General features: G+C 52.8%; 1 protein-coding gene across 1 annotated transcript in view; it reads right to left on the reverse strand.

Moving 5' to 3' along the window:
- The window catches only part of LOC136022978 (protein CEPU-1), a 327,726-nt gene extending 322,112 nt beyond the window's left edge, over nucleotides 1–5,614 (reverse strand). Inside the window, exon 1 of the mRNA XM_065696958.1 lies at nucleotides 5,460–5,614. Coding sequence (XP_065553030.1) covers nucleotides 5,460–5,535 — 76 coding nt within the window. The 5' untranslated portion in view covers nucleotides 5,536–5,614. The remainder of the gene's footprint in view (nucleotides 1–5,459) is intronic.
- Nucleotides 5,615–11,923: the final 6,309 nt, after the last annotated feature.

Raw genomic sequence — 11,923 nt, forward strand, 5'->3', positions numbered from 1 at the left:
AGCACCTCTGATTTATTATTAACCAAGAGCAAGGTGCGTGCTTGGGGAAGGAGGAGAGATGGGCAGAGCTCCTCCGGGCTAACAGCACAGCCCCAAGCTGGGGAACACCGGGTGCATGATGCCAAGAGGGTGCAGCAGCACCCCAAAAGGGTTGGGGGTCCCTGGGGGTCCCAGGGGATACAGTGACAATCTGCGGTGGGGTTTGCCTATCAAAGCATGGACAGACCCACGTGCACGGGTGGCAGACAGCAGCATGGCTTGGATTTCCATTACCGAGGCCCAAAATCTGGCTCCTTGCTCGTCTGAGCCCTTATTTGAAACCAAGAGCTCAACTCCAAGTCCAAGTTACAGCTCCAAGGCAACTGCAATGCCTTTGCCATGAATATCCGAGACAGATCGTGTTTGGTTCCCACTGAGTCTAGTGGGAGATTTGCAACCCTGCATCAAAGGAGCACTACCAGGAACACTGGAAAGAAGCAGATTTACACTTTAAACCTTTTCTCTAGTACAGCATCCCTTCAACCGGGGAGCAAGCAAAGAGAATTTCAGCCTTTCCTGCCACTGCTGAAGTTTGGGAAGGAAAGACACATTCCAAAGGAGCTTTTCTGGGATGCCCACGATGATGTTCCCCATTCTGGAGCCCACCTTTGCTGGTTGAGTTGCTTGGGAAGCAGACTGGTGAGCTCTTCCCTCCACCCTTGGTTTAACACAGCAAACAGCAAGTCCTGCTTGCTAACTTGACCTCCATCTGTCAACTCATCAATTCTTAACCCATAGGGAATCAATAAAATAAGGGGAGGGGGAATCACAATAGGGATGGGTTTAAGCAAAAGCTGCAAGAGAGATACACGAAGCGGACACTTGCACTATTGAATGTGCTCATCTCGTGCTTAAGTCAGGGTAGACACAAGGAAAACAGGGAAAGCAGAAGCCAGAGATAATATGATGGTCAAAATGCCTACATGGATAGAGGAAAAGTAGGTTTGGCTAAGCACTAGGACATACCAAAATGGGCCACAGCTTCCAGAGCATCCAGCACCACCAGCTTTTGGAAACAGGGATGGTCCCTATGATGCTTCAGTAGTTTTAGCAGGAGTTTCTTTCCAAGCTCACAGCTCCTCTTATCTGATGTCAAACTCCTATTCACCTTGTCTTGACTGGTCCTTGAGTCCCATCCCAACTGTGGGAATGGTTGACCAGTCCCAAACCTCCTTGGCCGCACATCCCAGGTCTGCTTCACTGCCTCCTCCTCATGGATCACACAGTAGATATCCACCGCCACCTTCTTCATGCTGGCATTCCAAGAACAGTAAGCAACCACATCCCAAAATGCATAGCACATGGGACATCACACATCCCTATTCCACAGCTGGGGCTCCTAAAGCTATTGGAGATGGAACATGACTCCAGTACACAATTCTCCCATCACTCCATGCTATAAGGTACCTCATTACAAGTGACAGCTCTCTGGAGATCTCTCCAATACACAGAACAGCTCCTCACTATGTTCTTCCAGCCCATTACTGCATGAGCTGCTCAGCAGAGGGATGACCCCAGGGAAGGAGGGATGCTCCTGGGAAAGGAAGGAAGGAAGGATGCTCTTGGGGAAGGAAGGAAGCAGAGGGATGCTCCTGGGAAAGGAGGAAGAAAAAGGAGGGATGCTCCCAGGAATGGAGAGGGGGAAAGGAGGCTCGTTCCTGGGGAAGAAGGGGAATGAGGGATGCTCCCTGAGAGGGAGCAACACTGCACCAAGCACCCACCACAAAGCCACCAAGCAAAGATCCCAAGCGCCAATCCAACATCTTGGGCTCCATCCCATGGGAAAGGTCTGCTTGGGTACCTCTTTACGCACGGGGTCTTAAAGATGTGATTCCCAGAGGTCCTGGCTACCTGCGTAGAGCTCCAGTTAACATCAACCACCATGACAGATGTGAGTAAGGAGAGAGCATTCCCCTCCTTTTATGTACTACGTATAACTGGGTTATCTAATCATGTAGCTATTGATTATTACTGTTATTCCCTATTAAACAGCTATTTGCTGCTGTTGGGGTGAATATCACATTTTATTGACCTGCACAGTAACTATTAACCACCACGAAGCTCCAGCTACTATTTTTCTCAGGGAACAATAAATCTGGGTATTCACAGGAAGATGTCGATACACATAATTTTTCTTAGCCACATTCATTAGCACAATTACCTCCCTGCACAAACTGCCATAGGGTTTCCCCTCCCAAACCCAGCCCAAACTAAGTCCTCCCGGGATGCAAAGCCTGGATGCAGGTGGTGTTCCTCCATCCTGCCCTTCCCAAAGGGAATCAACCAGACAGATGTGTCTCCGAGGCCACATCCAGCCTTTTCATCACAAGCAGCCCATATTTCGGTGTGGGAGTTATCTGCAACGCAGCCACAGTGATGGAGCAAATCATTCTTTGGGATGAGGAAGGCTCTGCGGATGCTGTTGACATATGCTACTATTTTACATACCTATTTCAGCTTGTATGCTTATTAGAATAAGGTCTTTATGCTAATTTGTAAATCAAATTCCCATCATTCTTGGCTTACTGATGCTAAAGGCCCAGCTAAATCTTCTATGACCTTTTAGCCTGGTTAATCCTTTTACGCATGGTTGAGTGAAGAGTTTGCTTCTCTCTTCCACTCTCCAAGTGCTGGGGTGGGATTTTTGCCCAAGCCTTCCTCTTCCTCAAGAAATCCAAGTCAGGGACACTGGGACCACACCAGAATATCTCCCTGCTTTGAAACATGGGAAGAGGGGTGAGAAAATGCTGAAGCTGGGTCCTTAAAAAGACTGTAGATATTCATCGCCACTATTTAGAACTCATACAGCAAACACAATGAGCTGTGTTGCCAAACAGCCACTCCATTCCCGATGCCTTGAGGCTATCCCAGCCCTCTGCAGCCTTCCCCAACTCCTTTCCTCATGCAGGACCTTCGGCTGGCTCTGCCTTGCCTAGGAAGCAATGAGCGCCCCCATCTCATTCCCATGGAGATGCAGCATCCTCGGCCTTGCTCTCCAACACCAACATCCAAAGGCCAACAGCTCCCTTGGGAACAGCAGCATCACCAAAGCACAAAACCACTCTGGACCCTGCAGGGCTTGGAGGCCTCCTTCCCCATGGCCATGACACCCAATAACTCCTATTTCAGAGAGGCAAAGAGGCACCTTTCCATAGAGCCAACAGCGAACCTGCAAACCTTGGAGGACCTCTGGCTGTTTGCACAAATGCAGATGGTCGAGCACTTAGGAATTATCCCACTTCAGGCTCCGCTTTCCTCTCAAGCACCCTCACAAACCACTTTGCTCGCAGTTTGTTTGGCTGTAAATAGGTAAATGCCCTGGAGCATTGACAAAGCGCTGCAGAGGGCAGCACGCATCTCTCGAGCTGTTTGGAGATCTGTGCAAACCACTTTTCCTTGCAAGACAAGAACGTTCCCTGGTCAAAACCCCCCAAGGCAGCTCCGCTCGGGTGTGCCAAGAGACAGGGATAGAGTTTGGAATTCCAAGAAACACCGGGAATAGCACAAGAGCTCAGGAAGCAGCAGCGAAATGCTGCTCGTATTTGGCACACCTACATTACACCTTTGGGGCTGAAGGCCCCCCCAAGAGCTCCAAACTCCCTTTGAAAGCTTCTCCTGCGTGGTTTTATCTTTCTAAATGACTTTTAGATACAATCATGCCATTAAACCTCCCAGGGGGTCTCCTTCCCTCTGACAGCGCAGCATTCCCAGCTCCCAACCCAGAAAGGTCCCAACTTTTCGCTTCCCTGTGCAATCCTTTGCCTAGCACCCCATGGCTCTGCCCTGGGTCCCCTCCAGACCTCAGTGCAATGCTGCTCCCTGTTTTCCACCATCCCAGCAGTGACTTAGGGACCTCTGGCACCCACAGGATGCTGCAATGCAAGGGGCTCAGGAGGGTTATTGCTTGGGGAGGCAGCACATTGCTCTCCTTTGCCGCCTAGAATAGCAAAGGAGATGATACCCACTACTTTCTGATCTGTAAGCTTTTGATGGGAAAAGGGAATGGAAAAGCAGGAAAGATGACCAGAAGCAAGGAATAAGACTGCAAGGGAGCCAAATGAGGAGCCAAAAGCAAGCATTAAAGGAAAATAATCAAATAAATGAAGCAGAAATCCTGGCCGGGAGAAATGAGGAGGAGAAGGGCAGCTTTACCCCACTCCTAGGGCCCGTCCTGGGCTCCCATCCCTGGGCACCCCCTTGGGATGCAGGGATGCCAGCATCCCGAGCGGGAAGCAGCAAGCCTGGGATAAGGAGCTTGAGGAAGGGGGGAGAAGGAGGAAGGCAATGAGGAGCGGTGCCGTGGCGTGTGCTGTGCATGCTAAGCAGCCCGCGCCGGTCGATACGGCACCGGTGGCTCTCTGCAAGAGCGGGCCCAGTGTGCCCGGGAGGAGAAGTTCGAGCCCCCCGCTCCACCAGTGCTCCCCAGTCCCAGCCAGGGGCTCTGCACCACACCAGGGTCCTGCAGGGTCCGAAAGGATTTAGCCAAGGCTCTATCGGGTATATGGGTACCCAAATCCCATCCCTCGGTGAGCACCGGGGCAGCCGGCACCGGCTGCTCTCCCTTTCCCAGCGGGATGGAGGTACCCTCCATGTATCTCCATCCCCCTCGGGGTGCCTCCATCCCCGCTCCCCATCCGGAGCCCACCGCGGAGGGGTTGCTGCATCCCCGGCTCCGCGCAGCGCATCCCCCGGGCGCATCCCCGGCTCCGCAGGATGCAGCCCAAGGCAGGATGAGGCCCGGGGGCAGGATGCGGCCCCCCTTCGCCTCCCCCGGAGGTAACCCCGCTCCCACAGCCCCTCCAGATGGCTGCGAGGAGACTAACGCAAGCTGACAGGCTCGGCGCTCCCGGCCAGATGGGGCTGGCTCCTGCCTCCTCCTTTCCCCCCCTCCTTCTTCCCTTGCTTCTTGCTCTTTTTTCTTGCGCACCCCCCCCCCCCCCCCAAAGCACCGTTCCGGGGGGGGGGGGGGGATGAAGCCCTGCTCGTCCGGGATAGGCACTTCCCAACTCCCCAACCCAACAGAAGCCGAGGCTGCACCGAGTTTTTGGGACGACCTTGCAGGCGGGTCTGGAAAAGCAAAGCCGGGGGGGGACAGAACACAGAGGGACCCCGACCCCCAACTTCCCCCAGCCTGTTGGATGCATTCCTGCACCAACTAAGTCGCGATAAAGTCGGTCGGTACAACCACCCCCCCACCCCCCCCAAAACACATCAGGACGGGGAATGCTGCAACATGGAAGAAGTTCCCCCCCTCCCCGCAACCCATCGCACCGGGAGGATGGAGCAGGGATCGGGAGACGCCGCCGTGCCGAGCCCGCATTGTAGCCCCCCCTCAGCTTAGCATCGGTGGGGACTCCATCACCACCACCCCCAGCACCCCGCGGAGGGTGCACCCGCATCCCCGCAGCATCATTCCCTACCTTGGGAAAGCAGGAGTGCAGCCATCCCGGCCAGGAGCACCCAGGAGACCGGGTGGTGCATTTTCGCCTGGGCCATGTTTCGCTGCGGGTTTCTTTTCCTCTTCCCCCCTCCCCTCCCGCTCACTGCCTGGCGGGGAGAGGTTTAAAATCCAGCGTTTTCCCGGAGCAAAGCGCAGGAAAAGGGGGGGAAAAGGGGGGGGAGGGAAGGGAGGGAGGGAAAAAAAAAAAAAAGGAGGAAAAGCAAAAAAAAAAAAAAAGGCACCGAAGGGTGGGGGAGGGAAAGAAAAAGAAAATAAAAAGGGGAGGGGGGGGAAAGGGGGTCGGAAGGGGTTGCAAGGTGCGAGGGACAGGCGCTGCCGTGCCCGCCGCTCCGGCCCGCACACGCCGCCCGGCTGCACCACGCCGCCGGCCGCGCAGGCAGCCCTCCCCTGCGCAGCACTCATTGGCTGCGGGCCCCCCCCCGCCCCGGCATCCGCACCCCCCCTTACACACACACACACACACCCCCATCCTGCACATCCCTATTGGCATCCCCCTCAGGGCATCCGCAACCCGTCTTGGGCATCATACACCTCCCCTTTGGTACCCCCCCACACACCCCCGGCATCCAGTACATCCCCGTTGGTACCCCCCTCGGGGTATCCGCACCCCCGGGCTGACACCATACACATCCCTGCGGGTACCCCCCTTCGGTATCCTGCACATCCCTATTGGGACCCTCCTCTGGGCGTCCACACTCCCCTTCAGCCTCCCCACCAGTATCCCACACACGGACACCAGCATCTGCACACCCCCTCTGCATACTCCACAAGCCTCCCCCAGCATCCTCACCGAGGGGCTCAACACTCCAGCATCCACAAACATATCCCCCCCCTCAGCATCCTCTCCTTCTTACAGCATCTTTACCACCCCCTATAATGGCACTGTCCATCCCCACCAGGGAAATGGGGGTGACTGCATCAAGTCTGTGACTCAGTTTCCCCACCTGCAGGATCCTGGGAAGGAGATCCCCACACACACACTTTGCACCACCTGCCTGTCCTCAAAGGCTGAAGAGCATCCTCCGCTTTTGGGGGATGTCTGAACAAGCCTCCTTCCTCCTACAGGGCTAATCCCATATGGAAATTGCTCTAAAAGCAAATTTAATAGGGAATAACTCTTCAGTTTGTCACAGAAATCAATCCCAGCCTGGTTCGGGTTGGCAGGAACCTTAAAGCTCCTCCAGTTCCAACCCCTGCCATGGGCAGGGACACCTCCCACTAGAGCAGCTTGCTCCAAGCCCTTACTTTCATTCCAGATCAAGGCTCTCCCCCAATACCTCCCTCCAAGACCAGCTCCAGGGCCACTTGCTCCCTCCTTCATTTTGACCATCCTCCTGTTAACCCGACTCCCATTGCCACAAGCCGGATTCTGGTGCCTATTTCACAGCCATGGAAGCAGGATAGACCTTTCTCCACCTCAATATACCTAAACCCACATCACCTAAACCTGATGCCTACACAGAAAGGGTCCTCAGGTTCCAAACCTTTTGTTTTCAGCCTTTGTCCCACATGGGGAATATTGAAGGCACTGAACCCCAAGCCTCCTTTTTGACACCGCCTCCATCAATTGTAGCTTGTGAAATATTCATTATTTTCATTAGTGGTAAAAATGTCTCATTTTGTTGCCTAAGGTGAGTCACAGCCCCTTAGAACAACATTATAGGCAGGAAAAAGTGACAAGGGATAAAAGAAGGAACTTGCCTTGGTTTTGTATGCATTTCTCCTCAGAGGCTTCCAAAATCTGAGCTGTTCACTTTGCAATTCAGAAGGAGATTTGGCTGCAAACCCATGGCAATCCAGCTGCATTCCTCCCTCCCCTCTATCGCTGCCACCCAGAGACAATGCCTCAGATCCAGGCCAGCCGTTCAGCCTAAGAAAGGTGACAACCTCCAAGCCCCAGCCCCTCTGTTCAAACCCCATCCACAGGACTGACAATCGCCATCCTCTTGTCCAAAGCCGGCAGCCAGGGAGGAACCCGTGGCTCCAATCAATACCTTTTGGATGGAGAAATCCTTGCTAAGGGGTAAGGATTCCTCCCTCCATCGCATCATCTCCTCCTCTCCACTGCTTCCACCAACACAACTCACCCATGCTAACGCAAGATGCCATGTAGCGGTTTTGCCCACCTTCTGCAACGCTTCCCAGCGTGATAAGCCAGCTCCCGTACTTACAGCAGCTGGAAACGGTCCATTAGGTTAGTTTGGTTTATGACCTACCCATTATGCTTTAAAAAACACAACTTCCCTGTCTATTTGCCTAAGCAGGGAGCAGTTTGCGAGCAGGCCCTATGCAGAGGCTGCTTCTCCTCCAGATTTACTCTATGCATTATTAATTCACATGCTGCTTGTTCCGAGCACGTCTATTTACCCGCTGCACCAGAACAGCTCTTAAGGAGCCTTCGGCTTGTGGCTTTGTGGAACATCAACTTCTCATGTTGAACAGCAGGTGATGTTCAACAGAACGCCTTGCAATAAATGCCTAATATATCCATTACACTCATCCATATCTATGTGATATGAAGATAGAGATAACAGGGCTGCACTCCTGAGATAGGGGCGCGGGGCTGGGGGGGGAGAAGTTATTCATTGGAAATCACACGTAGAGGTGGTGTTAAACAGGGACATCGTGCTTCCATGTGCATCAAGCCGCACAAGCCCCCTTTTGGCATTGATTCCTGGGGAATTTCAGATGGTAATTCCAACCCCCCTCCCTCCGGATCTGACTGGAAAACCAAAATCCAACACCTCGGCTAAAAGGCTGCAGGGGAAATGAATAGAGGTGATGTGCTGCTCTGAATCAAACCCTCTAACTGGCTCACCAAGGAGCGTTGTGACCTTGCTCAACAGCACTGTGTAATTTTTAATAGACATTCCTTGCTACAACTGACATTCCCAGGCATGCTTTTATTCCACAACCGTTTTTCCACCGGGAAATGCCACGTTTCATTGGCATTTTTTATATCATCCCTACATATACATACCTATAATTACTGTATGCATTACAATAGCTTTCACGTGGCTGATGGTTAAGATCCCGGTTCCATTCTGTTCCACTCTGTACATACACCTGGTAGAAAACAGTCCCTCCCTTGAGCTCTTGGAGTCAAAATACAGCAAGCAGAGAAAGGTGTTGAGACAAGAGCAAATTACCTCTCATTCTACAGCGAGGAAAAGGCAGCTTGGAAAGGCTAAATCACTGCATGAGGTCAGGGAGGGAACTTCCAGCCGCGTCCAAGACTCCACTACAACCTCTCCCATCCTAAGGCAGGGTTGCAGGACTTGCCTGCTTCTTCCTGCAGCCTTTTCCCTCCCTCCTCTCAGTTGCACAGGCATAAGGGGAGAGTGAAGGGAATGCTTCCAACGCTACACAGAAATATCCAAGCCTAGTATAATGTGCTAAAACTCCTTTTCCTTCCTAAGGGATAGCAAGGGAAGGAGGGGGGGAAAGCATTTATAAAGCTGAACTCAGCACATACTCCAGCCCACGTTCATACCAAGGCATTCCTGCACCCCCGTGCCCTTGCACACACAGGACGCACGGAGCCAGACAGACGAGTGCCCACAGGCAGCGGGTGCCCAGCTTTGCTCCTTTAATTACACCTCCTCCGGGTGAGAAAGATAAGCCCAAATGGAGTGACTGCATCAAGGGAGGAAGCCTATAAGTTATTCATAAGTTCAGGCTCAAGCTCCTCTCCTGCTTTCACTCCATGACACCTTCAAAACATATTATTCATCTCTTCTTTTTTTCACCTCCTCTGGGAGCAGAGATGGTAATTGTAGTAAATATATTGCTGCCAAGTCATCCTCACACAGTGCTAGGGGTAGGGACCTGAGGCAGAGGCTGCTGTCGAGATGCTTTGGGGTGCCCAGGCTCCGTGAAGGACATCTCCACACTGCTATGGGGACCACGCTGGGGGAGAACCTCCAGGCAGCCCATCACTGAGACATCTACTACCCCCCCAGCGCAGCCAAAATCAAACCCTTCCACTCCACCCCATTCCAGATAAGAGCCCACAATCCCCATTGAGCATTTGCCAACAGCTCCATGGCAAGCTGAGCAGAAGACTTCACTACATCCCCACGGAGCCCACATCGGGACCATTGTTTCCCTTGGGATGCTGCACCCCGTTTTCACCCATTTGGGCAAATTTTGGCTCATAGGAAACCAAAGCAAGCCACGACTGCAGGCAGCGCTGCCTGCAAAGAGCCTTTGGAAACAAGAGCCACAGCACAGAGGTTTTGTTTGCCCTCTCAAGGCTGTTCCAGACAGAATAATGCTACTGCCAACTGAAGCAGCTCTCCTTGAGCTCGAGAGGTTAGTTTTTCTGAATGCAGCGACACGAATCCTCCTCTCGGCCCCATAGCACAGAGGATTTGTTGTACTCCGGTGCAAAAATAACCCTGAAAGCATCGTCTATGGTCACACCAGGCTAAGGCATCGGCAGACGGCGCCTGGGAGGAGGGAGACGGGGGCATGGATTTTATTTGTCCTCGAGTCCCAGGGAGGTCGTTCACTGCAGTGCCCCTGGCACGTCCCCAGCCCTTTCTAACGCATTCGATTCTTGGGAGTTTTCTTCATCTCATTTCCTTCGTTGGTTCTTGCTCCTTCAGTGCTGAGCTCAGCAAGATCGCTTCTGTTTAGAGTGAGATTAGCACCGAGTACATTAAATGTGTGGACTAAAGGGCACTGGGTCACCACCCCAGCTCCAAACACCCCTTAACACCTTCCCAAGTGCTTTTTGCTGGGTTTCCTTTTAGCTCACCTCTGCACCACCGAAAGCCTCAGCAGCAGGCTCTCCCAGGCAGCAGCGTGTCCTAAGGAACCCTTCAGACACAAAGACGCAGGAACCAGACCCGATGCCGAGCATCCTTTTTTTCCCATTAAAATTGATCTGCAATCAATGATCCTCATGGGTCCCTTCCAACTCAAGACATTCAATGACTCTATTCCACTATGGCAAATTATGTGCTGAGGGACAACATGATGCTCGCAGCAGAACAAAGGGTGAGAGGGACAACATGATGCTCACAGCAGAACAAAGGGTGAGAGGGACAACATGATGCTCACAGCAGAACAAAGGGTGAGAGGGACAACACGATGCTCACAGCAGAAGAAAGGATGGATGGAGAAGGGGCTGGTTCGGCCCACCAACAGGCCCCCCATGAAATAGCACCCTGCAGCTCTGAAGTACACCTTCCCCTCCTGGTTTAAGCCCCAAAGCTGTGATCTTAAGAGGAAGGAATGACCCACATCCCCTGCAGGAAGGGGATTGACGCAACGCTGTGCTTGCAAACCACATCCTTCCCTCATGTGCAAGGACCTAGAGAATTCACTTCCCTATTTCAAGCACGTTGCAATGTGGGTTTGATTCGGCAAGGTAGTGCAAGGTGCTCAAAAGGCCACGCTCTGTTTGGTTCCACTATTCCCTTTATTCCTCTACCCAAATGAACCAGATTCCTCCTTATTCCAATGGTTTTGCAGCGACATTTTCCAGCCCGGGCTGCTGTTATTCCCCATCCCAGCCGGGCTCTTATCACAGCTCAGCACCTCCGTCCCCTGCTTTCCAGTTGATTAGCTGTCTATTTACCTACAGATTACAAGGAGGCAACAAGTCCACCCGGGGAAGAGGCACGGTTGCATGGGCAAAGACTCTGCAAACAGATGGCTTGAGGAGATACAGGATGTTTACTGCTTTGTGTGTGCTTCTGGGCTCGAGGGTGACACAGCCCTGGCACATCCCTATGTTCCTTGGCATTCTCTTGCTCCTCTTCAAGCTCTCTACCACCCTCTCCGGGACTTGGAGAGTGAAGACAAAGACTCAGCCAACAGCCTGGGTCTGCCCTGGAAGATGGTGCGAGGCATTGGGTTTAAAATACCTGCCCTCAGAGCGATGCGATTGTCTCATTTCCAACCATCCTAAACGTGACAATGGGATATTCACTTTGGGGGTGAAAACACTCGCACAGCTCTTCTCCAGCCCCTCTGAATATAGCGGTCACAGTGGCAAAGCCAGGGCTTGGCAGTGACCAACACACCGGTTGGGCTTCAAGGCAATAAAGAAGCCCACAGGCACATTACCCCAGGTCATCTCCCTTGAGCAAACACACCAGGACACACAGAAAGCCACCAAGATTCTATTTCTTAGCCACTATTCCCAGTTCTGGAAGGGCCTTCCTCAGTGGTTGAGCATCAGTGCTCAAACCCATCCAGCACCTATTCTGCTTTCGGGAGCTGGTGTGATGCCTCTGAATCCAACCAGCCTCGCTCATGAGAGCCTTTGGACAGAGGGGAAAACAAATGTGCACGTTACGAAACACTTTCTGGCATGAAATTTGCCATTTGCGACTGCCTGAGGGGTATTTTTCCCCCCTCATCTAACTCACATCTCCCAGTGTCAAGAAAGAAACCTGGGGAAGCCAGCCC

This window comes from Lathamus discolor, chromosome 17 (assembly GCF_037157495.1).
Source record: "Lathamus discolor isolate bLatDis1 chromosome 17, bLatDis1.hap1, whole genome shotgun sequence".
NCBI lineage: Eukaryota > Metazoa > Chordata > Aves > Psittaciformes > Psittacidae > Lathamus > Lathamus discolor.